Genomic DNA, 27,481 nt, shown 5'->3' on the forward strand with positions numbered 1-27,481 from the left:
TAAAAGGTAAGAAAAATAACCGAGCACTCTGGATTTGTGAATTTCATCAGCAATTCCACAGTGGCACCATTTTAATAGAAATGATAATGAGGCTATGAGGGAAAGACTACTCCAGAAGAGGGTTGGGCTAGCTCCAAAGGTGGGCAACACTTCCACACACAGTCATGTTTAGGGGCTCTGTATCGCTTTGCTGAAGGTTTGGATTTCCCACCCCTTTTTGGAGCTCAGCCTGCAGCTATATCTTTCTTGAAAAAATGGGTGTGATGTCATTTCGAACAAAATCAGGCCAAAATGGCACTACTTTTGAGTTTGTTGCAGTGTTTTGTAAAAGCTTGCCAGCACAATTTTTAGGAAAACAGTATAGATTGGTTTTACCATCATTTAAATTGCTGTTAATCGTTCAGATGATAAAACATCTTTAAAAAAAAAAAACTGCGAAAATGAGTTGCGATCTAGGACCTTTGTACAGTGCATGCCACTGAACAGACTGTATGTGAATCCTTCAACAGCCTTGTTTTCATCTACATAAAATTCAAGTCTATTCAAATGAGACTTCTTCACACGGTTTAGAATTTAAAGAATATATTTTTATTTTTCAGTAAAGTTTAAGCAGACAATGTGATATAATGGTCCAGTCAGAGTAAATGTAACTGTTTCCATAAGGTTCTTCCACACTAGGTATGGAAACCTCAGAGGTATCTCAACATACTGAAGAGACATCACGTAAACTGAAGGAAACTGAGGAGTGGTCCAGGGAAGCCCTGTGGTCCCTGTTGGGGAGTTCTGAGAGAACTCAGGACATCCTTCACTCATCATGATGCTCAAAGCCATCGGGAAGAGCGTTGACGTGGGGGTTGTGGAAGAGAGTCTTGGTGCCATCACCCCATGGGAAACGCTACAGGTTTATGTGTGAAGGAGAGAGAGAGGGCAGAGTTGTAAATGTATCGCTTCAGCAAGAAAACAATGTCAAGTGTACATTCATTGAAAATTCAAGCGAGACATTGCTATGGAATTTAAATGTAATACATCTAAACTTCTGACAGACCAATTTATTGATTTTTCAATAGACTGATTAATCAGGAAAAAATTGGCTTTTCTAAGATTGAATGCATCGGCCAATAACCATGTGCTTGGCCAATTCATAGTCTACCAACAGCTACAGGTGCATCTCAATAAATTAGAATGTCGTGGAAAAGTTCATTTATTTCAGTAATTCAACTCAAATTGTGAAACTTGTGTATTAAATAAATTCAATGCACACAGACTGAAGTAGTTTAAGTCTTTGGTTCTTTTAATTGTGATGATTTTGGCTCACATTTAACAAAAACCCACCAATTCACTATCTCAAAAAATTAGAATACATCATAAGACCAATAAAAAAAACATTTTTAGTGAATTGTTGGCCTTCTGGAAAGTATGTTCATTTACTGTATATGTACTCAATACTTGGTAGGGGCTCCTTTTGCTTTAATTACTGCCTCAGTTCGGCGTGGCATGGAGGTGATCAGTTTGTGGCACTGCTGAGGTGGTATGGAAGCCCAGGTTTCTTTGACAGTGGCCTTCAGCTCATCTGCATTTTTTGGTCTCTTGTTTCTCATTTTCCTCTTGACAATACCCCATAGATTCTCTATGGGGTTCAGGTCTGGTGAGTTTGCTGGCCAGTCAAGCACACCAACACCATGGTCATTTAACCAACTTTTGGTGCTTTTGGCAGAGTGGGCAGGTGCCAAATCCTGCTGGAAAATGAAATCAGCATCTTTAAAAAGCTGGTCAGCAGAAGGAAGCATGAAGTGCTCCAGAATTTCTTGGTAAACGGGTGCAGTGACTTTGGTTTTCAAAAAACACAATGGACCAACACCAGCAGATGACATTGCACCCCAAATCATCACAGACTGTGGAAACTTAACACTGGACTTCAAGCAACTTGGGCTATGAGCTTCTCCACCCTTCCTCCAGACTCTAGGACCTTGGTTTCCAAATGAAATACAAAACTTGCTCTCATCTGAAAAGAGGACTTTGGACCACTGGGCAACAGTCCAGTTCTTCTTCTCCTTAACCCAGGTAAGACACCTCTGACGTTGTCTGTGGTTCAGGAGTGGCTTAACAAGAGGAATACGACAACTGTAGCCAAATTCCTTGACATGTCTGTGTGTGGTGGCTCTTGATGCCTTGACCCCAGCCTCAGTCCATTCCTTGTGAAGTTCACCCAAATTCTTGAATCGATTTTGCTTGACAATCCTCATAAGGCTGCGGTTCTCTCGGTTGGTTGTGCATCTTTTTCTTCCACACTTTTTCCTTCCATGCATCCTTCTTTCACTCAACTTTCTGTTAACATGCTTGGATACAGCACTCTGTGAACAGCCAGCTTCTTTGGCAATGAATGTTTGTGGCTTACCCTCCTTGTGAAGGGTGTCAATGATTGTCTTCTGGACAACTGTCAGATCAGCAGTCTTCCCCATGATTGTGTAGTCTAGTGAACCAAACTGAGAGACCATTTTGAAGGCTCAGGAAACCTTTGCAGGTGTTTTGAGTTGATTAGCTGATTGGCATGTCACCATATTCAAAGATAGTGAATTGGTGGGTTTTTGTTAAATGTGAGCCAAAATCATCACAATTAAAAGAACCAAAGACTTAAACTACTTCAGTCTGTGTGCACTGAATTTATTTAATACACGAGTTTCACAATTTGAGTTGAATTGTTGAAATAAATGAACTTTTCCATGACATTCTAATTTATTGAGATGCACCTGTATGTCAATCAATTTATAGAAAACAATGGGCCTTATTTAAAAAAATTGGGAACTGTACGTAAAATCATTCTTATGCAAATAGTCACATTCAAGTGAACAGGACAATTTACTTATGAATGCTTTTATGAATGATTTAAAGGGATAGTTCCTCCCAAAGTCATACCATCCCAGATGTGTGTGACTTTCTTTCTTCAGCAGAAAACAAACAAAGATTTTTAGAAGTATATCTCAGCTCTGTAGGTCCATACAATGCAAGTGAATAGTGATCAGACCTTTGTAGCTAAAAAAAAAAAAAAATTACATAAAGTAAACATAATATAAATATGACTCCAGTGTTTAAATCTATATCTTCAGAAGCAATATAATTGGTGTGGGTGAGAAACGGAACAATACTTAAGTCCTTTTTTACCCTAAATCCCCACTTTAACTTTCAGATGTGAAAGTGAAACTAAACAGGCACCACGTGACTTTCAGGTGTAAAAGTGAAAGTGGAGATTTACAGTAAAAAACTGACTTAAATTTTGATCTGTTTTTCACCCACACCTATTATATCGCTTCTGAAGACATGGATTTAACCACTGGAGTCTTATGGATTACTTTTATAGTTTTCTTTGTGATTTTTGGAGCTACAAATGTGATCACCATTCACTTGCATTGTATGGACCTACAGAGCTGAGATATTCTTCTACAAATCTTTGTGTTCTGTTGAAGAAAGAAAGTCATACACATCTGGGATGACATGACGGTGAGTAAACGATGAGAGAATTTTTGGGTGAACTATCTAGTGCCCGACCGATTTATCGCCGATATTAGCCTTTCACAGATATATCGGTATCGGCGTATGTGTTTTCTGATATGCGCAGATATGAAAACTTTTTTCAGAACATATAATGCAGAAAACAATGCTTGGGGTGATTTAGAATTGGTGTCATAACATAGTTTGTCCAGCAGAGCGCTCCACTGTTTACAGAGCTGAGCTGAGCGTGGCTCTGTGGACAGGGTGGAGTTAAGTGGTGTCTTCTCAGTAAGTTGCTAAGTAGTTTGTGAAATACATACTGGAAAGTTAATAAACAATGATCCCATCATTTTCCATTTTCAATATAACGTTAACCCTGTCCCTGACAACCATTATTTATTATTCATTTAAATGGTCAGCAATTGACTAATACTGAACATACAGTACTGATGTTTATTTAGCTATTTGTTGTATTTTTATTTATTCTTTATTTTCACAATGTTCATTTCTAGAATTTGTTGACAATGTATAATAATGTCAAATATTCTTTGATAAAAATATTTAAGAAAGAAGCCTTCTGAGTACCTTTGCATAGTCATATCGGTGCAAAATTGGTGAACAATCCACATTAAATATATTGGTAATCGGTGAATTTCCCCCCTCTAAAATCGGTATCAGTCTCAGAAATCCCATATCGGTCGGGCTCTATAACTATCCCTTTAAGTTCATTCTGCTGTTGTTTCATGAATGGCCCTGTTTCCACATAGTTATAAGATGAGTTTTCGGTGATCCGATCACATGTGGTCAGCCAAGAGGCATTCCTGTTTCCACCTGGTATTACAATGAGTCTCAAATGTGTCTCCGGTGACCACTTGTTTTTGGATTTCGAGGAAAGGGTCTCTGATTTCATGATGACATACATCAATCACAATGTCAGTGTGTTACTGCATGATAATAAACCGTAGAAAAGTCAAGCAAAATTAACCTGAGCTTCAGATGTGTGTGCTTGTCATCCGTGTCGCTGCATATTGATTTCAGACACACTGAAAAATATTCGTGACGTTCTCATGCTTGTATATGTTTTAGCATTTTTGATCAGATGTTTTTTCATTTTAAATTCGCTCATAACCAAAAAAGTTTTAACTTTTACCAGGTGAAACGGGGCCAATAAAGGGCAATTGAATCTGTTGAAAATGAAAAAAGTAACTGAAAACAGTGCTTATTAATTGCATTGTGAAACATTCATATATTGTAATACAATTTCATTGAGCTTAAAAATCAACGGTCACCACAAGAACAATGAATATATATATATATATATATGCAATTTTTAAATTATTTAGTGTACATTTATAACATTATACTTTGTATTATATTACCCTGGAATTAGTAAAAAATAAAAAATAATTTTTAAAAATGCAAGTGACCCTTCACTAAGCTCCACCCCCCTTGGTTACATTTGCTCGCTCTGACAAGCTCTGCAGAACTCCCCATTGGAATAAATGCCATGAAGACGTAATTTTTGGCTAAATATTCTCATAAATGGAATGGATAATATTTTTATGTGGGCTGGTATGAAGAGTGACATTGTAATGCATATTTATCTGAAGTCTTTTTGTAAGAGAAATTGCTAAATTACACAGTAATTTGATTAAAAACTGTGGAGACTGTGAATCAAAATCAATGATGAGAGAAAAACTTCATTTAATAGCGATTACACATCTAATAACATTATTATAAGTGAACAGAGCCGTTTATAATGTCTCATAACACACATTTTGATACTGTGAACTGTTTATTTACTATCACTTTTACTATGACTTGAATCAATACATTAATTAACATTCATTTGTTAGCTTTAATTTACATTGGAGAAAATGTAGGTGTTGTTGCAGATGTTATATGTTCATTTGGAAATGAGGACTGACACAGTCTAATGCATGACATGCCCTTCTCCAGATTTATTTAAAGATTATAAAAATAAAAAAAAAGGAAAAAAAGAAAAACTGCATGTATCCTCTTTGGGTAACTCGTGTCACTATTATAAATGACCAGGCAAAAACGTGTTTGACATTTTTGGGATTATTTTGATAAAATCCAGCTTAAAAGTACTCACACACATTACTTCCATAGGCTCTCGTTGGGAAAATAGCAAATGCGTGTCAGAGTAATGGTGGCAGGACGACAGTTGCCAAGACAGGATTGGTCAGAAGCGCTTTTAAGGCAGGGCTTAGCGAAGGGACCATTTCTGACACAGCTGCTGAAAGAGTGACAGTAAATTTGCCATCTCTCTACTGACTGCTGTAATCCACTGCTATATTTTTTTCTTCTTTTGGAAAGTTGCGGAAACGTAATAGTGGCATTTTTATTTTGCTGTCGGAGCAAACGGACAAGCAAAAATAATATTTGTCATGTTCTTCCATTCACTGCTATCGAAGTTTACCCTGCAATCGTTTACTTCCGCATTACAAAACCCGGAAGTGTGAAAAGGGTCCACTGCAGTGCAGACAGTGCCAATGACGGGATAAACCAGCAGATTTCCATCGACCCTTCGCTAAGCTCCGCCTCTGTTGGCTGCTGCTGTTCGCTCTGTCAAGCTTTGCAGAACTCCCAATAGGAATAAATGGGAGATTGCCATGAATTGCAAAGTTTTTTGTCGAAATATTCTCATAAATAGTGCCCGGCCGATATATCGGCCGATATTAGCCTCACCGATATATCGGTATCAGCGTATATTTTACCGATATGAAAACTTTTTTTCAGAACATATAATGCAGAAAACAATGCTTTAGTATTGGTGTCATTATGTAGTTTGTCCAGCAGAGCGTGCTCCGACTCCATTGTTTACAGAGCTGAGCTGAAGGTGGCTCTGCAAACAGGGCGGAGTTCATTGGTGTGGGTTTGAGCGATCTCTTCTCATTAAATTGCTAACTAGTTAGTGAAATACATACTGGAAAGTTAATAAAAAATTACCCCATCATTTTATATAACTAATATAACGTTAACCCTGTCCCTGACAACCATGTCACTCATGTTGATCACATCTGTTTGTTGTGTTAGCCAGCTATAGTTTGTCAGTGCAGTCAGTAATGTAGCAGATTGAAAGGTAAACATCAGAGCATCTTTTTGCAGCTCAGCAGACAACGGTGCGGTGGTGGATTTTGTGTGGTGAGTGTTGATTTCACGCATCGCTGCTGCCTAATTGGTGAGACTCAATGCTGGAAAGTAAATAAAGTCCATCTTTTACTCTCCGTGGCAACGAGCTTATAGCTAACTAGCTAACCACGTAGATACTTTCATTGTTGTGGAAGCTAATGTGTAAACATGTATTCACCAAACTGTTTTGTTCAGGATTCACAGTTTGGTACCCCCTTCAACCGAACAATTCCAGTCATTGCATTTATAAAATGTAATATTTAAAAGTCTGGTTTTCCAGACATTAAAATAGGATACGTAATAAAAGTAGATTTGATAAATAGTATATTTGCCCTGTGTAAAAAATATATAGGAACTGTATCTAAAATAAATGAGGGGTGATACATACTAATACAACAGGCTGGAAAAATAGACATTTATTCATTTTAATATCCTATATATATATATATATATATATATATATATATTTGAATGTGTTGAATCTTGACACCGGGCGACGCACCCTAAAAACAGCACAGTTAGATCGGTTTCATGCTGAATAGCCGCTTAAGTGTTTTTTTTCTCTCTCTCTCTCGTAAATGTAAATGAGTGTAAATGCAAACATCATCATATATGTCGAGAGGACTGAAGCCTGTCAAGCAAAACATGAGCTCATTGATGTCATTAAATATCAGTCTGCTTTTTTATTCCATCCGTTACTCCTGGTCGGAGACTGCCGTATATATTTAGTTTATACGTAGGGTTACGTCCTACATAAATGTAATGGTGCAACGCTCAAATATTTACTAGAGTGTAAATTGTGACTTAGTGCCCATTTACACCACAACTAGGCTAAGTTGTAACATACGTATAGCTGGTGCAACCGGCCTCTGATGTTTATTTAGCTATTTATTTTATTGTAATTTATTATTTATTTACATGGTCAGCATTTGACTGATACTAAACAGTACTGATGTTTATTAAGCTATTTATTGTATTTTTATTTATTCTTTATTTTCTCAATGTTCATTTCTAGAATTTGTTGACAATGTATAATAATAATGTCAAATGTTCTTTTATAAAAATATTTGTTTAAGAAAGCAGCCTTCGGAGTACCTTTGCATAGTCATATCGGTGCAAAATCTGTGCACAATCAATATAGAAAAGGTCTGTTTTCATTCCAGCACCATATCGGTAATAGGTGAATTTTACCTCTCTAAAATCGGTATCGGTCGGGCTCTACTCATAAACGACTTTGACTATTCTTACGTGGGCTGGAATGAAGAGTGACATCGTAAGGCATATTTATCTGACGTTTTGTAATAAAAGCGTCATTTGATGGTGATTACACACCTGATGATAACATTAGCGTAAGTGAACAGAACTGCTCATAACGTCTCGTAACACACTCACTATGATGCTGTGAACTCTTTATTTACTAGCACCTTCACCAAAACCTGAATCAATACGTGAATGAATTAACGTGACGTTGTTACCTTTAATTTACCTTGGAGCAAATGTAGGGGGTCTTGCTGATCACTGAAAATTAAGGCGGACAGTTTAATCCCTAGCATGCTCTTTTTGATATTTACTGAAAGATTTTTTGATTATTTTTTATATAAAAATAATTTTAAAAAAAACACTGCGTGCATCCTCTTTATGTACCTGTTGCCATTATTCCAAGTGACCCAGCAATAACATTTTGTGGATAATTTATGTAAAATTCTGCTTAAAACTACTCAAAAACACTACTCCCATTGGAAAAAAGCAAGCGCTTGTCTGAGTGATGGCGCGCAGCAAGAGTTACTAAAATATGATTGGTCAGAAACGCTTTTAAGGCGGGGCTTAGCGAAGGGTCAATTATTTTTGCTTAGTATTTAAACGTTATTTATCTTTCAAATATGTGCCTTCATTTAATATTATGCATAACTTTTGGATATCATAATGCATTGCTTTTGTACAGACATTTATTTTCAAGCTCAATGACATTGCGTTTACAATGTATGAATGTAATAAAACAATGTTATGAATAAGCCGCATTTCAATAACTGGAATTAATACCAGTGCCTACGGCCAAAGCCCACTGAACATTCACATAAAAAAAGTAGAAAATAATAAAATCAAACAGAACTCTTTAATCCGCAATAAGTGTTTTGTTTTATTTGAAAAGTGAGTGTATGTACCTTGCTGCGGATGCGCAGATGGCTGTAGGGAACGAACTCAGGCATCTCATGATGGTGCTGAGACCTGAGATACATGTTCAACATGCACACAGAGACACCAGGCAGCGCCACCACAAACGTCAGGATCTTCCATGTCTTAGCTACATAAACAAACATGAGAAAGTGAGACATTTTATAATAACCCTGAAATCTGATTTACACGCGTAAAGACTCTAACATCATGATGAATTCGCATTGGAACTGGTTAGTTGATCAGCTCACTTGATCTAATTATTTCGTCATAATCAGACGTTGTTCATTCAATTCTCGTTAACAAATTACAAACGCAAACAATGAACATACACTTGACAAATGATAATGGCAGCACAACATTAAACAGTCCTTCTGACCAGCTTCACGCCCGCAAGGTCAAACAGTATAAGAGTTACAGCTATTCGTAACGGCTTGACTTTTTGGTCTAGCGTCTGTTTTACGGTATTTATAGTTAGTTAATAACCTGCTTGCTCTCCGTGAGCTACCGCTGAAAACTGACGGCACTGGGTCAGAACGGCGGACTTGAGGAGCTTCTGTGACAAACGTCCGAACGAAGCCATTTTTCCGGAGACTGGTACAAAGTCGGAAGAAGGTTTTTTTATATGCTGGTGTTGGTGCTGCAGGTTGCCGATCCTGCCACCTAGTGACAAAGAGGTCCATCGACGGCACCACTGGCATTTCCTGATTTCCTGATCAGTCTAAACTAGTTTTAGCTGGTCACCCAGCCTGCTCAGTTGGCTGGTTTTAGAGGGGTTTTGGGCACCTTTAAGCTAGTCAGGCTGGGAGACCAACCAGGTTAACCTGGTGCTCAGTTGGTTTTAGCTGAGAGGCTATAGCTGACCAGCTTAAAGGGATAGTTCACCCAAAAAATGAAAATTCTCTCATCATTTACTCACCCTCATGCCATCCCAGATGAATATGACTTTCTTTCTTCTGCAGAACACAAACGAAGATTTTTGGAAGCATATAGTTTTCCATATAATGCAAGTGAACGGCAACCAAAACCTTGAAACACTAAAAATCCATGACTTCTAAAACAATCCGATAGATTTAGGGATTCTGGGTGAGAACAGACAAATATGTAACCCCTTTTTCACTATAAATCTTAACATCAGCGGTCTCTTTGGTGATCATGATTTCAAGCTCGATTACACTAGCGCCATCAATCTCTCTGCTCATGCCTCAATTACTAGGAAGTGTAATCGAGCTTGAAATCATGATTGTGCCTACAGACTGCAATGGCAAGATGTACAGTGAAAAAGGGTTACATTTTGGTCTGTCCTTACCCAAAACCAGTACTGTAGTCTAGTGCACATGCAAGCATGCCCACCTACCTTTCTAAGGATTTTACATATGCTCAGCTAAATTGAGTGATGATACGTATGGCCGCGAGTTGTTTTTTGACCCATAACTTTTCAATCTACTCAAATGATAACGCAGCACCGTTAAGTAAATTGTGATTTATTATAATAAGTGTATAGAGATTCTCTCTAAATGTGCATGGAGGGGCTGGACATTTCCAGCGTATACATAAAATGCTGTCAGATAAATTAACTCCTCTTCACCTCTCTCCCACCTCTTCAGTCATTACTACACTGCCCAAAACCAGTTGGATCGCTTACGAAGACATGGGATTTACCACTGAAGTCTTATGGATTACTTTCATACTGCCTTTATGTCCTTTTTGTAGCGGCAAAGTTTTGGTCACCATTTACTTGCATTGTATGGACCTACTGAGCTGAGATATTCTTCTAAAATGTTTCATTTGCGTTCTGCAAAAGATAGAAAGTCATACACATTTGGGATGGCATGAGAGTTAGTAAATGATGAGATAGTATTTTTTTTTTGGGTGGGGGTGAACTATCCCTTTAAACCAGCTACAACCATCCAAACAGCTTAGGCTGGGTTTAGCTGTTGATAGTTATAAACACAACTACAACACTAATATAATAGCCAAACAACAACGATAAGAGTAATCATAAATGTCTTTAATTGTCATGCGTAATTGTCAAGATCATAAGGCCCAATACAACTATATTTTACATTTATTCCCCATATTCAAAAATATATTGAAATAAATAAACTGATAAACATTGTATATAATCATAAGATTGAAGTGGGCACTGACAACTTTACACTTTCAGAGTAATTAGAATCTTTGTAATTACAGTCTTAAAGCAAATTACAAAGACAAATCAAAGTCCCCACGAATGCAAGGATGGAGTGGAGAAAAATAATATCAAGGAGAAAAATAAAGATGGAGTGAAAGGAAATATATTAAATGGAGAGATCAAGATTAAGAACCTAAAATTTGACACAGATGGAACTCTCCTTTATGGGCATTGAAAACCTATGCATTGCACAAAAATATCTCTTATTACCGTTCTCGCTCGCGTGATGTCTCGGACTCTCTGGTTTGCAGCAGCTGCTTCTTGAGTGTGTCCTTGCTTTCGGCCAGTGACAAAAATAGAAAAACACTACACATTTCCTGTGCTGGTTCATGATTGTTGGGCAGTCTACAGCCCACCCTAAATGTTTGCAACACACAGACTGCCCCCATATTGCTTTTAACCAATGCAAAAATTGGAAAGTAAATATATATATTTTTTATTTAAAACCATGTTTTCAAAATGTTTGATTGGGTGGGCAAGACTCACATTTGGATGGGCTCAGCCCACCCCTGCCCATGCCTACATCCGGCCCTGGTTCTTTGGTGTTTTTATTGTTTATATGTTCATATTCATGATAATATTGCACTTTTTGTATTGAGTGAAATAAAAAATAAACAACTGTTCCTTATAGGGAAGTGGCAAATTACTTTTGTAGTTAGGCCCTGCATTTATCTCATGATAAACAGGCTGTAGGCTGACCCAAAGAATGCAGGCAAACAAATTTACGGATGATATGATGGGAAATCCTGACAGAATGGATCCCTATTACCAACAAGGCAAGTAAAGCAGAAACATTGCACCTTATTATAGTAGAGACAATCACTGTATAGTCACATCAAAGTCAGTTGTGGTTTCTAACATTTCTAACTATGCCATCAGAGTAAGGTATACCATGAGCGCGGTATTTATAAATACCCTTGGTGTGGGCAACAAACTCCATGTTGTTCTAGTTCAGTGTATTATTTATTGCTTTGGATGAAAGTGTTTGCTAAATAATGAGTTAAAGTAAAATATGAAATTTGGAACTCAGGAAAACAAATATGTATTCAACATTAATTAATGAAATACTAGTATGCTTTTTTGTACTCATTAGACATATGGTAGGCTACTTATCATATGCCCATTTATAATTCTTTTCTAAATGTATTTATTTTGACTTTTGTCTTTTAAAGTCTATTTACCCAAATTTTCCTGCATGCTGTGTTCAGGCAATGTGGCTTGTGTCATGTTTATGTTTCTCCTCCTCCTCCTCTCGTTCTTAGTAATGAATTGTAACAGGTCTCAACCGTAAGTCAGACTCATGTTAATAAAGTAAACTGTCTCTTAGCATATTTTCATGTGTTAATGGTGGAATAACTATCTTTTTGATTTAACATCTTCATGTCACCAAGAATTCACATGTGGACCTGAGCAGAGGGCTTCTTGTTGATGGATTTACAACTGTCCCATTCCAGTAGAGTTTGAGAGTTTGGCAAGTGACAAAAAAATAAAAACAGAAAATAGAAAAGACCCCTTTAGACCTCATGACTGTGTGTAAAGTTTGTTTATGAAAAGGCACATTTTGTGCAGGTCAAATGGAGTAACTATGAAACAATTCCATGTTTTATTTTTTTTTTTTTTTTTTTCATATTCGTGACTCCAAAACTCATGATATTTGCAGAACAAAATACCTTGAAATTATGTTTGCTAACTTTTGTAAATTAATAATTAATTTGTGTACACTCATGTGTAATCAAGAAGCAAGGCTTCTTATATATATACTGTATATTTATTTCAAAACTGTATCAAACCAACCTGGACATAAATATTGTATTTCCACAAACTTGATGCATGTGTATTAAACTAGATCTTTCTCAGATTTATCATCTTGGACAACCTTACTTGTCAACTCTCAGTTTACTTAATGATTTTATATTATGATCTGCATTATATGTTATAGCATTATGAATAATTTATAATAGGCATATCAATATAGAAGATGGTTGCTTATTTATATTAGGAGTTGTTCTAAAGTGTACTGACTACTGGATTGGTCTCAAGACAAAGTCAAAATGGGGAAGCGGACCTGGGTGAATGGAGACGATTATCATTCAACTCCACAGTAAGAGAACATTGCCGGTCATGCATTTTAAGCTTGCAGTTTACAGTATGTTGTCCATTATTGTCCTTGAAAAAGATTCATAAACTCTAATAGCAATTTCGTTGTTGATGACAGATTTGACAGAATTTCACATTTCTGTGTTGACATACATTGTCATATTGTCAGATGTTTGTGACAGCAGATATAGACTAGATGTTCACTTCCTCTTTTTGTTGGTATAGGCTACTTGCCTGCAGATGAATGAATGATGTACATTTAATATGCTATTCATTCTCAATACTAAATTCATATTGTTGATAGTGCCCAGTATAAGAACTAGACACATCCAATTTTTCCAAAACCCTCACTTAAAAATTAAAATTTAAACTCACTTTTGTCCCTTAATCTTTTCAATTAAATCAGCGTGTTAATACTGATAAACTTTGTTTATATAGCACCTTTTAAAACAGTGTTTAAAACAGGACATATGTGCAGCCCACATAAAAAATAATAATATTTGGATTGTATTAATACGATCATAAAAAGTGCTTTAAGTGACTAGAATCCTGGGAAGGATTATTATATTGTGCTCCATCTTTTGACAGTGTTTCCCATTTGTCCTGCCACAGTTTCATAATGAACTGAAAATATTTTTACACTTCTCATAATAACATAAAAGATCTGCAGATCTTCTGCGTTTTGCGCCATTGCTTCAGTCATTAATACCCTAACCATACCCCTAAACCTAACCCTCACAAAAAACTTTCTGCATTTTTACATTTTCAATAAAACATCGTTTAATATGTTTTTTAAGCGATTTGATTATGGGGACACTAGAAATGTCCTCATAAACTACATTTATAGCATAATACCCTTGTAATTACCGGTTTGTAACCTAAAAAAATTTCCTCGTAAACCACCCAACCCCCCCCCCCCCCCCCCACACACACACACACACATACTGAAACCATTTATCTATAACTTTAACACCACTGACAATGTAAATATTTTCAGCATCAGAGGGGCAAGTTCAACACAGGTAACTACTTTTGCTTCATTTCTTTGATGGCTCACAGTGTTCAACATTAACGCTTGTCCGCTTGTCCAGGACAAGTGGATTTTTGAAGCGTCGTTTGAAAGAGAATTTTACGTGCCCGACCGGACAAGCAGACTGATTAAAATGTCAATAACTAAAAAATAACCGGCTATATTTGTGATAGGTTGTGTTTAGATAAAGAGAGAAAAAAAACGTTGGGACAACAGAAGATTTTGCTCTCGGAAATGGAACTGTTGCGTAAGAGCAGAATGACAGAGAACAATCATCAGGGCACTGAGAGCAGCACAAGAGGGAGAGCCGACAGAAACCATCACTTTAAAGAGTAAGATTAACTGCACTTGAGAATTGTAGTTATTTTTATTATGACTGCATAGTACTATCCGCAATATATAAAAGTTCAATTTATAGTCTTTGTTTACATTAGCAATGTGTCATTCTTAAAGAAAAGATCTGAACAGTTTTTATTGTTCAATGTGAAAGAATACGTTTGACTTAATATTGTTTTGCGTGTTTTGGTTTTTGACAGTGATGTGTCAAAGAATATATCACTGAGATACAGTCCATGTTTTTAAACTGGCAGATATTGTTATTAGCTCTCCACATGTTTGTGATGGATGAAGTTCAGATAATGTTTGCCAGTCTAGTTAATCTTCAACAGTTCTGTTACATGCCCTTGAAACTTGCATTTAGTACATTTAGACTGTCTCTTTATTTACTACTCAATTTTTGTTATGTTCTCTCTCTTTCTCACTTTTTCCACACATATGTGCTTTCAATATGAAACGTTGGGACAAAAGACTCTATAATGTTGTTTATGTTACATGCTTTAGTGATTTAAAAGTAAGAACACATTGCATATAAAAGAAAAACATTTAAATTGCTAATATATCCTATATCCTGCTTTTTCCACAGTCATGGAATCCATAACATATGACCGGTTTAGCGCATCTGAGACAGAAATTAATCATATTGGTCCAAAAATATTTCATGCACCAGGTAAGAATACCCCACCCCCCCCCAACCCAAAGCTGTGCTTAAGCATATATGTTCAATATTCTAACATTCTCACTTTTTTCTTTATGGCAGGTAGACAGAACAGAAAGATGTACATAATGTATGGCGTTCTCGTCCTGTATTTGTTTATACTGACGCTGGCTGTTGGAATTAAAAGTATGTTTTCAGCATTTTTTTCCACCCACTAATTTGATTGATTATGAATTAGTTTGTTTGTTTATTTGTTTATTTTTAGTTTACACCATAGAGTTTGATTATGCTAATTTGTCTTAAAAGTCTCTCAGGTCAGCCAAGAGATAGATGATGTTACGCTTTCTCTGAAAACCATTGGGGCTTCCATTGAAGGGGCCCCTAATCTTCTGCAATTTGGTAAAAAAAAGACCTCTATTTATCTATCCCTTTGGACAAATATATAGGTTTACCAATATAATACCTATATTTACATATGTCATTTTTTAAATAGTACATTCATGCATTCATTTATTCATTAATTAATTCTCTCTCTCACTTCAGAAAATGCTCATTTTTCTGAGCGTACAATGCCTGTGCAAGGTGAGGGTCCTCATATTTCCTCCTGTTTATTTATTAGTATAATCTTTTTTGTGGATCTTTACATCTGCATTTATTGATGATGTGTAGCCTACAGTGGGGTTCAAACATGTTTGAAAATAGTAAATGTTCTAGCATAAAATTAATGAGAAATATTTAAGATTCACACATTATTTCTAGGTCACTAATCAAATAAGCAAATGTCACTTTGATCATGGCAACTCATTTGCTCGAGAGATTCCCTTGCTTCTATTGAAGCACACAAGATGCTCTTTGGAACATTCGCAGATCATGCTGGAATAACATGGATCATCAGGTTTTGCAATTTGCGCAAACTTGTGGAGTTTATGGCACTCATATTGTTATGCTTATAATATAATTTGTAATGTAACGGAAAAAATTAGAAAAATAGAAGCATATGCACAAGTGGACAAGTGGACTTTTCAGCCCAACTGTATATGTACTGTATATGCGACTGTCTTTGTTCTTGGTTGTTTGTACAGGGCTGTGTGAAAATGACTGGGTGTTCTATAAAGGCTCGTGCTACTTTGAGTCCACCAGGGCAAAGAACTGGCAAAACGCTGAGGACAACTGTGTCCAGAAAAAAACACACTTAGTTGTTGTTAATGACTCGGATGAGCTTGTAAGATCTTTTTGTTTGGTTGTTTGGTTGCTTTCTAAAGCATCATAATCCAAATGTTTGGTGGTTAAATGTAAGTTTGGTCTGTCTCCCAGGAATTCCTGTCTTCAATCTTGAAGACGTCTGACAGCTACTGGATAGGACTTACTGAGAAAGAAGAGGGAAAGTGGTCCTGGGTAGATGGAACAGACTTTAACACTACTGAACAGTAAGAATATAAATAACAGAATGAGAGGAGGTCAACTGGTGGAAAAAAAAAAAACCTAAAACGGCACTAACATATTTAAGGGGTAGTTTACCCAAAAATGAGAATTCTGTCATTATTCTAATCTCGCTAAAAAACTTTGTTTCTTCTGTGGAACACATTTTAATTTATAATCTTTTTTCTCTGGGTTTATTTGCCATATAATGCTAAGTGAAAAGTGACTCTGGTCAGTGAAGTTAAAAAAATAAATAAATAAAAAACATCATAAAACTACAATAAAAAGAAATCAATTTTGCTCATGCACTATATTGCAAGTCTTCTAAAGCCATACAATCACTGTGTTTAATGAACATTTAAGTTATTATACACCCTCAAACTAAATCATACCATTAATAATGGGTTTAAAGCAAACACAGAAGCTATTGTTAGCATCAAATCTCATTGGTTCTTATTGCTTATCATGACCAAATGTCATGACGTTATGTCGCACAAACCAATGAAGTTTGAAGATAACCGTCATATCTGGATCAATGTTAATTAAAACATTTTTAAATCAATTTTTCTTAAGTCACTATTCACTTCATTATATAGCAAAAAAAAAAAAAAAAACACGGTGAAGACTTTTTAGAAAATTCAACTTTTGTGAAAGTCATACCAGTTTTGATCAACATCAGGGTAAATAATGACAGAATTGTCATTTTTGAATGTATTCCTTTGACACTTTAATGCATATCTCAGGTCTCATTCCCCCCTCTGTACCTCATCTATTTTTTGGAGTTATGCCCACACCTTTTTTAGTATTGCTCAACGTTTCTCTTCTGAATAGTGAAAAAAAGAAAGAAAGAAAGAAATATTTTGTATTATTATTACTGCTTTTTTTACTTAGTTTATATTTGATAAAAACCCTAGATATGTAATAGTTTTGCTTTTTTTGCACTTTCATTAATAATATTTTTATGATTATTTCATATCTATATAGGTGTACAATCACAGGACGTCCATTTCTTAGTTTATTAAAAGAGAAATTAGTTCTATATTCATACAAATGACGGTGTTTTTGTGCAACAATAGAGAATTTTCATTATTCCATATATGTGTACACATAAATATTATGTATGCTATTTCTTAATCAAGGTGGCACTATTGTTTTAGTGATTGACTTTTTACATTTGACATTGCTATTTGACGAAGAAGCAACATGGAAGTAAACTATAGCAAGTACAACACATGAACAGGATGATATGACTATTGTCATTCGGGTGTACTACTGAAATTATGTAAGTTAAGCATCTATTTACACTCAATAAGTGCCTGAGAAAATACATATGTGCAGCTTATGTGTTACTGTATGTGTAGCTTTGTTTAACACAAATATTTGTTTGACATTTATATTTTTGGAATATCTTTGATAAATGAAAAATAAAACATCCAAATATATCAGAATATTTTCTATACTAGTATTTTCTAATTGTCTTGAAAATGTTTTGAAAATTTTACACTATCTGGGCATTTTGTAGATCCATTTGTGGTAGATATACGTGCGGGGTTGTGAAAAACCAGAGTATGTAGTTGTGTTTGGCGAAACACCCATCCATTTACTGTAAGGGTTAACCCAACTACTGATTTTTGTTTCAGCTTCTGGGACATTGGTCAACCAGATGACTGGGATGTCCGTGTGAATGGTGAGGATTGTGGGCAGCTTCACGGACGGAAGCGCATAAACAAATGGAGAATGTGGAATGATGCAGACTGCACACTCTTTCACCATTTCATCTGTGAGGGCAAACCCAAGAGCCATTGACAAAAAAAAAATGAACCTTTAATACAACTGAAGTTTTATCATTTCTACCATGAATTTAAGAAACTACTTTCCATGCAGGCTGTCTGAAATATGTATTGTTTGTTTAATGAGAGCTGATATTTAGAGTCAATAATGGTAAATGTAAAAGGACGTAACCTGCTTAAAGACCCCATAAAATCATAATAAGAGTTTTGTGGCTTGTAGTGCATGTGTATTAGCTCATATATCATAAATGAATATAATAAGCTCTTATACATGAGTTTGATGATAGAACACATTTTCAGTATACTCACAGGCGGGCAGACTTACAGTCAGGACCACGAGAGGCAAAAAGGCTTGCATAGTAAAAACTACAGTAACAGGTCTTAGCGGCTAATTATTTATATATTTCTATAACCTTGATGGGCGGACCAAATTGATAAACCAACTTATATTTAACACGTGCATGTACACACACACACACACACACACACACACACACACACACATACATCCACTCACACACACAGAAAAAGCACAAAACACATCTGCAGATATTTAGTGGCTTGTAGTGCATGAGGTCATCTTTATTCTAGTGTAGGCCTACTATAAAACTTTGACAAAGTTCACTTTCAGCAGGTATACGCATTTAAAATGAACAGTTTTTCTCTCCTTGGAAAACGGACCAAACATTTTGATGACTCACGTAGCACCCCACAGATTTTTGTCCAATCAAATTCTCTCTAGAATGAGAATGTCTCTCCCCCTGCAACTGACCAGCAAATACCCAATCATGGTTCATGGCTTTGTGACATAATAGACCTTATTCACGCTAGTGCCATCTTTGATTTTTAATGGGAATGACAAAGAGGCTGTGAGGGATAAACTTACCATCTCGTCAATGGCACGGATGCTATAAAGCTGTTTAAAGCTCCAAGCTCACATCTGATTTACCACAACTCATGTTGTCTGGAGTTCTTTGTATACTGAATGTTCTTGGACAGATATTTTATCAATTTATTGTCAGCGGAACGATCCAAAAACACTTTAAACTGCAGTACAGCCCATTGAAGAGACTGTACATCTATCCCTCACAGCCTTGTTGTCATTCCCATTAAAAACCAAAGATGGCGCTAGTGTGAATAAGTTCTATTAAAGCATATTGACAACAAAAAAGGATGAGCCCTTCAATTTGTCCCACCCAAACTTCCTGTTATGAACAGGTAACATGTCAACACAAGACAGAATACTGCTCATGAGATTTCATGTGGTCTTTAAGTAATTTATGCTTAAATTTATAAAAATTTTCATATAGATAATTTGAAATTGCATTAATATCCATATACCGTTTAGGAATCTAACTGTTATGAATTAATCCAGTGAGAAAGAGGTTATAAAAAAAAAAAAAAATTCCGAACAAGAGAAAAAAGATAATCTATTAGATCATTGTTACTTTTGCTCTCTTTAATGACACCAAGAACTGACATTGCTTTTGCCCATATGGACAATCTAAAAACCTGTTAGGTTTGTTGTTTTCCAGATCATTTGCAGTTTTCACTGGGATAATGCTCATGTTCTGGGTTGTAACCTGCTTGTGCAAAGCATTCAGCTGCTTTTCTGTCACATTCACATATGAACATCTCACAGGGCCGATTCTTTTCAGCTGCAAGAAGCAAACAAAACAACATGCCAACTATGTTACATTTCTGTGGAATGTACTTCATGTGAAAGGTCTGGCCTTATATGATGTACTAATAATGATTGTAAATTGGCTTCTTTGATACATGGAATCTATCCTCCTGTGAGCCTTACCGTTACAGGTGACTTTCCTTGCTGGGGAATCGCACGAGAAGGCGTAGACTTCAGTGTAGGGGTTGTCTAAGACACCCCAGCAGTCATCTTGTTGCCATGAGTCAGAATAGCATTGATCGTGCACTTCACAGCACCTAGAAGTATAGAGACTGCATTTGACATGTTGTTGACATGCATTGTGTAAAACATTGTGTTAGCTAAAGACTGATAATCCAGTGCCAAAATCTGAATTTTTGCAGGTCAATTTCCTTGAGAAACTTATGTTAAAATTGCATGATGATTGTAATAAATTGTGGACTTTAAATATTTGCAGTGAGAAATGCTGAATTCAAAAGCTCTGCAAATAAAATTTCATTAAAAAAAGCAGTTTTCCACATTCGTAACTGAAAACTATTGACCATCCAAGCCAAATATCCATGCTAAACTCAATCCTCAATACATTTTCAATCAATCATTTTTCATTAGCTTTTTAAAATGGCCTACAAAAGCCAAAACGCAGTCCCATACACATTTGTTCAAAATTACAACAGAAATCGGGTCTCTTAGACTATGATCTTTCCTCTGACGGTGAGTTTGGCTCAACTACGCCCAGATTCAGAGAAAACAGAGTAAAGATATTTTATATTCCACATTTGTCTGGACAGTCAAAAAAAACTTTGAAGCTAATTTTCTGTTTCAGTTCTTAGCTGTATAAGACAAACGTGACAGCCCAGTGAACCGTTTAGTTAACTTTTAAGTTGTGACTGGTTAATTTGCTAAATATGTATCTACTGATTCCAATGTTCTGTTGCAATCTGACCTGTAAATCTAACCTGTCCAATTCATCCACTGGTGTTCCTGAGCCTCCCTTGCCACAGTAGCATCCGTAGTCTGCGTAATCCAAAAGTGGCCAGCTATCAGGGATGTTACAGATGATCATGGCCCTGAACTGCCACAGAGCACGGTAGTCTGGGCTCGCCAGCACTGTTGAACAGTGGTATTTTATCAGTTCTTTTTATTCATTAGAACACATTATGATCTAATAAATCAATTGTTCTACATGTGTCATTAAGTGATTAAGCAAAATGCACATGCATGCCTAAAGTGAAAATGAAAATTCTGTCATCATGAATTCACCCTTATGTTGTTCTAAACCCGCAATACTTTCTTTCTTCTGTGAAACACAAAAGGAGATTTTAGGCAGAATGTTAGACTCACCATTCACTTTCATTGCATGTTTCTTCCTTACTATAAAAGTCAATGGTGACTGAGGCTAACTTTCTGCTTAACATTTTGAAATCTTTACCTGGGACTGGGTGAGCAATTTTTATTATGTGCTTTACCGTCACGGCATGACAAATATAAAAGAACCTTAATATTTCAATATAAAAACGTGTAGTGTATAGCGAATACAGTGAATCTTATTAAATGACTTGTGGTAGCACTTTATAATAAGGTAACTTTTGTGAACATTTGTTAATGACGCTTGTTAACATGAACTAACAATGAACATTAATTTTACACAACTAATTAATTTTGGTTAATGTTAGTTGCAGCATATGCTAATACTTATTTTAAAATTAAAGTTAGATGTGCTAGCATTAGTTAAAGGAATGGTTCACCCAAAAATTAAAATTCTCTCATCATTTACTCACCTCACCCTCATGCTATCCCAGATGTGTGTGACTTTCTTTCTTTTGCTGAACACAAATGAAGATTTTTAGAAGAATATCTCAGCTCATTCAATGCATGGAATGGGTGGTTAAATTCATGTCTTCAGAAGAGATATGATATGTTTGGGTGAGATAAACTATAAATTGTCCTCCCTGCCCAGTAGGTGGCGATATGCATGAAGAATGTGAAGCACATGAATAAGAAAGTGAAAGTGGAGATTTATTGTAAAAAAGGACTTAAATATTGATCTGTTTGATCATATCGCTTCAGCAGACATGGATTTAACCACTGGAGTTGAATAGATTACTTGCATTGACTGGACCCATAGAGCTGAGATATTCTTCTAAAAATCTTTGTTTGTGTTCTGCAGAAGAAAGAAAGTCATATGCATCTGGAATGGCATGAGGGTGAGTAAATAATGACAGAATTTTCATTGAAAATTGAACTATTCCTTTAATATATTATATTATTTAATACATTATAAACTAACATGAACTAACAATGAACAATTATAATAAAAAATAACATTAACTAAGATTTATGAATACTGTAGAAATATATTGTTAGTTCATGATACCTTGTGCATTAACTAATGTTAACAAATGTTATAAAGTGTAAAGTGATACCAAGATTACAAAATTGAGTTTACTATAGTATAATTTTTTATTCTTATTATTTGCTGAATTATCAGTCTACCGCATTTCACCTAATTTAGTTTTGCTAATATATGTGTGTCTACAAACTTCCTATACAGACCATATATTGAGACATTTACTGTATATGTATGAAATGCTTGTATCTAACATTTAACATATAGAAATGCAGGGATACAAAATCTAAATAAGCTATATGAAAAACAACATATACTTCTCAAGATGTGTCTCACTGGTCAGTCCAATAACTCCTGTTTTTGTTAGATAAATAACTTATATTTTAATTAAATGAGAAATGTAATAATACACAAACAAGATTTAAAAATACCAAATGCTAAAATTAGTTGTGCAGATGAAAGATGGAAGTCACTAGGAGACTGCTGGATAAAGAAGAAACAAACAAGTCATTTATATTATTTTGAGTAAATGTGTGTTACTTGGTGCTATTCAACTAAATATTGAAGTCTATTTGAGGTCTATTTTATTTTTTAAGTTTCTTGGGGAAATTATGTGGTATGAAAGCAATTAAAATTATATTTTTGAAGAGCCGTCATGTCAAATAACAGTTGTTTATGAAATCATCATTGCATAAAGCTGAATCAGATATTTAGTTAGCATCTGTACTTCCTGGAGCTCGGTAGGCAGAGTATGGCACTAGCAATGCCAGGTTCATAAGTTCATTTGCCAAGGAACAGATAAAATATAGTCTTAACTTGCTTAAAGTGCCTTTCGAATGAATGTACAGTAATAAGATATCATAAATGAATATAATAAGCTCTTATACATGAGTTTGATGATAGAACACATTTTCAGTATACTCACAGGCGGGCAGACTTACAGTCAGGACCACGAGAGGCAAAAAGGCTTGCATAGTAAAAACTACAGTAACAGGTCTTAGCGGCTAATTATTTATATATTTCTATAACCTTGATGGGCGGACCAAATTGATAAACCAACTTATATTTAACACGTGCATGTACACACACACACACACACACCCACGCACACACACAGAAAAAGCACAAAACACATCTGCAGAGACCTTTTCAACTTAGGGCAAGTGTGTGCGTGCGCACGTGTGTTCGTTGGGAACATCAGCATGTGTTTGCCATTTGCACAGCTGGTTCAAGAATTCAGTTTTCTCGAATATGGACAAGAAAAGGCCTGTAAAATGTAAAATTGTGAAGGTTTGACTATATGCAACACAATGCCTCAGGAGGAATGTATTTATGTATTTATATATATGCCATACATTGTGTGTATTGTGTGCTTTTAACTTTGTTGCAACAGTTTGGGCAGGGCCCTTTTGTGCATAATGTCCCTGTGAACAAAGTGGGGTCCATAAAAAAAAAAAAAAAAAAGAGTACTATGTCTGGTTTGGAAGAACTAGACCTAAACCAATGCTAATGGACCCCCAAATATGATCATCCCCTTGTGAAGGACCCACTTCCTTCAGTATACAGTATAGGCAGCTATACATGTTCATGTATAAAGATCCATTTACTGTGTGAGAAAAATAGTGTATATAATATTGTAAAGACAATGCAAGGAAGGAAAGATGGGCACTTTTTATATTAAATATTTTACTCACAAAACTACATGCAGATTTTTTTGTTTATGTCTTACTGTAAAAAATGGCTGTCAAAAGAATAAAATAAACCAACCAAATGAAAAAATGTCTAATCAGTCTGTAGTACTTAGTACTCAAATTTGGTAAATGTTAACTTATTAACTCACACCCCACAGAAATCTTTGCACATGTTCTTCTTCACACCTTAGCACTTCTCTATGGCCCCCTGGGGGTCCCCTGACCCCAGTTTGAAAAGCCCTATGTTGAGCAGACGTCCACAATGTGCAGTGTTGGATGGCTGCCTGTGTTGAAAATCCTTGCTAATCTCTTTGGTCCATGTGTGAGCCTCACATGAATATTGATAAACTAAAATAAAATAATAAATATGTACTGTCTATATAGCTACAGTTTATGCCTATATTTGCAAAAATATCTCTGTATCTGTTACTGTACCTCTGGACAGATTTGGAACATTCTATTGCAGCATTATAGTCAACTGCTGATATGTGAACACAAACAGACTTCTCCTTAGAGAACACCTTGTTCCAAACCTTTAAGACTTTCTTGCTTCTGCAGGACATGAAAGGAGATGTTAGGTAGAATATTAGCCTCAGTAACCATTCACTTTAGTTTATTACAAAAAAAAAAAAAGAAAAGAAAAAAATGCAATAAAAGTAAATAAATCTGATGTTGCCTATTATTAGAGCATTCCTTCATTTTCTTTCTTAAGAGTATTTTTTTAATGTCGTGTGGCAACTGATCTGTTGCATTACATAAAGTGCATACTTCATTAAGCCAATCTGCCTTCGACATTGATTATTAACTTCAAATCTCAAAGTAAGTGATATTCATGATTCAGCCACCAATTTTAGCAGCAGATTTTGCCAAGTCCTCCTTTCAGTAACAGATGGCATTTTCCTTCCTCTGCCCATTTGATCCTCTTTTTGTATAAAAAGCTGAGGCTACACTGAAGCATCTGACCCTAATGCAACTCTCCGGACTTGTGTTACTACTAACATGTGAGCTACATTTGTTAAATTGAACTTCAGTGCATTCGTATTGTATCTAAATATGTTTGGGTTTTGATTTTTTATCTGAGGATCACATTAGGAAATCCAATTGGAAAAAGCACAGATTCATGGCCTAACAAGGTGGGCGTGATTCTGCTTGATTCTAACTGAAATAATGATTGAATGAGCATCATGCACAGTGAGCAGAAATAATTATCATGTTTTGTTTTTTTAATCATCTACAAGAATGTGGATTTCAATTTCATTACGTATTGTATAGCAATAGCTAATTAACCCCATTTCCTCGTCGTTCCCTTGGCTTTCCAAACACAAATGAAGCAAATTAATTACCAAACACTTTTAAATTTTGAATCCCAATTGACGGTGTTCATTTTTGCTCTATTTGGGAAACGTATCCATGTTTCTGAAACCACATTCTTTGCTGTCAAGACTGACAACATACTGTACATAACAATAACTATAAACAGTTAGGTTTGTGTCTGTAATCTGATTGGTCAAGCAGTGCTCTGAGAGCCCTGATATTTAGTGTAACAGCACTGGGATGCTTCACTGTTTGTTTTTATTTTTATTTGTATTTTCTTATTTAGACCCTTATTTTACCAGGTTAGTCTCTTGAGATTACAAATCTCTTTTACATGAAAGATCAGGCAAAAATGGCAGCATAACATGTTGTAACAATTAGCATAAATGTAAAAACATGTACACAAAATATGGTAAATAAAACAAATTAAAATTAAGCTAACTATACATTAAAGCACTGACACCCCAAAGTTGCTGTTTAAAAAGTCTTTGACTTGACTCCTAAATACATTTATAGGCACTAGTGTTGGTAATTTCAAGGTAATATTCCAAAAGCTAATTTACTAATTTAGAACAGGGTTCCCACTCTTTTCAAGGCACAATTTCCCAGGACATTTTTACTGTATGTGCCACATGGTTGTAATATTGAAGCAAAAACACTCATGAGGCCATTAAAATTTTGGTTATTAGAGGGTTATTATTATTATTTTTTTTTTCAAAATTCCGTATTTGACAGTTTAATTAAATTTCATTATCTAAATGGGGTCTAATCAAATTAATTTGTTAAAACTTTAATCAAATGAAAACATAACAATGCATTATTTTTATCAAATTAAATGCTTTTCTACAAAGTCCTCACAGCACAATCCGAAACAACACTGGAGATGTTTTGTCAAATTAAGTGCTGCCCAACAAAAAGATAACAGATGTAAGTTATGCTTTAGTACATTATTATTACTATTATTTAATTGCATTAAGCGTGATCTTTTTTTGCATTTCACGTGTCAATTAAAATCAAGCTTTTATTTTGCCGTTTCTGTGTATTTTAGTCAGTAGTTTCTAACCTCTGGATAAGCGGATTGCTACATGACCCAGTGTGATAATTAAACCCCAAAAAGCAATGATTTTATTAAAATAAATATATAGTCTTTAAGTGCTGCATGCCTCAGAGCGCTCTGCTCACTGTCATCTACTACACACATACACACCCAGATGTACGCGATGCTCATGATGAGGTGTTTTCTGCATATGAGCGGTTGGCTTCACACATTCATTTTGAAGCATGCGGCACATACAGATTAAATATTAATTTTAGAGTTTTATAACCACATTTGGACAGATTGAGATTCTAATTTGATTAATTTTGCATTAAAACATTCATTTTTGTCCCAAATATGTCAAATTCTGTGACATTCCACATTGCTAATGCAGTTTTTATGACTGGATTCAGTGATTCCATGCTTGTTTTCCTCGCAGAAATCAAAGGGCTTATATGGTAGGGTAACCGTGGTATAAGCAGAATCGGATCATTGAATTACTGAAAATGTATTTACATACTGAGCCATAAAGGCCACATTATCACCACACTACCGTCTGACCGTCGTCGTCTTAAGTTAACTACTTAACAAATGTTTTTATATTTAACACTACAGCAGTGTCAAAATGAAAAAAAAATAAATTGCACTATATTAATACTTATACATGTAAGAAAAACCTTGTGAGTGACACAAACTGTTTCATTATACTAAAATATTTTCCAGGACAAAGAATTATTTACAAGGCCATTTAGGTGTGTTTTTAATTTTCCATGACTGCATTGCAAAATTCCAGGTTTTCCAGGACGTGTGGGGCACCTTTCAGAAGCACAACAATAAACGACAGGATCATCAGCATAAAAGTGAAGATTTGCATCTACTCGAAATTGTTAGACATACTTTCTATCACTTTGAGTGACTGTTGATAACTCCGTTAGCAGAGAAAAATAGTCAGAAGTAACTGGCCAAATTGCTGTTCAGTCATGACATATAATATTATACAGTGCATCCGGAAAGTATTCACAGTGCTTCACTTTTTCCACATTTTGTTATGTTACAGCCTTATTCCTCAATTCTACAAACAACACCCCATGA

General features: G+C 35.5%; 3 protein-coding genes across 3 annotated transcripts; 1 reads left to right on the forward strand and 2 right to left on the reverse strand.

The window, feature by feature from the left end:
* Positions 1–565: 565 nt before the first annotated feature.
* On the reverse strand, positions 566–9,459 carry LOC127424163 (cytochrome c oxidase subunit 6A1, mitochondrial-like). The gene is made up of 3 exons (XM_051669114.1): positions 9,301–9,459; positions 8,805–8,944; positions 566–895 (listed from the first exon to the last, which is right to left on the reverse strand). The coding sequence occupies exons 1-3, from the start codon at positions 9,395–9,397 to the stop codon at positions 806–808; spliced, it is 327 nt and encodes a 108-aa protein (XP_051525074.1). The 5' UTR covers positions 9,398–9,459; the 3' UTR covers positions 566–805.
* A 4,865-nt stretch (positions 9,460–14,324) lies between these two features.
* On the forward strand, positions 14,325–18,542 carry asgrl1 (asialoglycoprotein receptor-like 1). The gene is made up of 8 exons (XM_051669108.1): positions 14,325–14,467; positions 15,058–15,141; positions 15,232–15,315; positions 15,436–15,528; positions 15,673–15,711; positions 16,212–16,351; positions 16,444–16,556; positions 18,189–18,542. Exons 2-8 carry the CDS (start codon positions 15,060–15,062, stop codon positions 18,352–18,354), a joined length of 717 nt encoding a protein of 238 aa, XP_051525068.1. The 5' UTR covers positions 14,325–14,467; positions 15,058–15,059; the 3' UTR covers positions 18,355–18,542.
* Positions 18,543–19,779: 1,237 nt separating this feature from the next.
* pla2g1b (phospholipase A2, group IB (pancreas)) lies at positions 19,780–23,408 on the reverse strand. Its single transcript, XM_051669111.1, has 4 exons — positions 23,274–23,408; positions 20,958–21,108; positions 20,146–20,279; positions 19,780–19,996 (listed from the first exon to the last, which is right to left on the reverse strand). The coding sequence occupies exons 1-4, from the start codon at positions 23,320–23,322 to the stop codon at positions 19,875–19,877; spliced, it is 456 nt and encodes a 151-aa protein (XP_051525071.1). The 5' UTR covers positions 23,323–23,408; the 3' UTR covers positions 19,780–19,874.
* Between the last annotated feature and the right edge of the window lie 4,073 nt (positions 23,409–27,481).

This window comes from Myxocyprinus asiaticus, chromosome 33, assembly GCF_019703515.2.
Source record: "Myxocyprinus asiaticus isolate MX2 ecotype Aquarium Trade chromosome 33, UBuf_Myxa_2, whole genome shotgun sequence".
NCBI lineage: Eukaryota > Metazoa > Chordata > Actinopteri > Cypriniformes > Catostomidae > Myxocyprinus > Myxocyprinus asiaticus.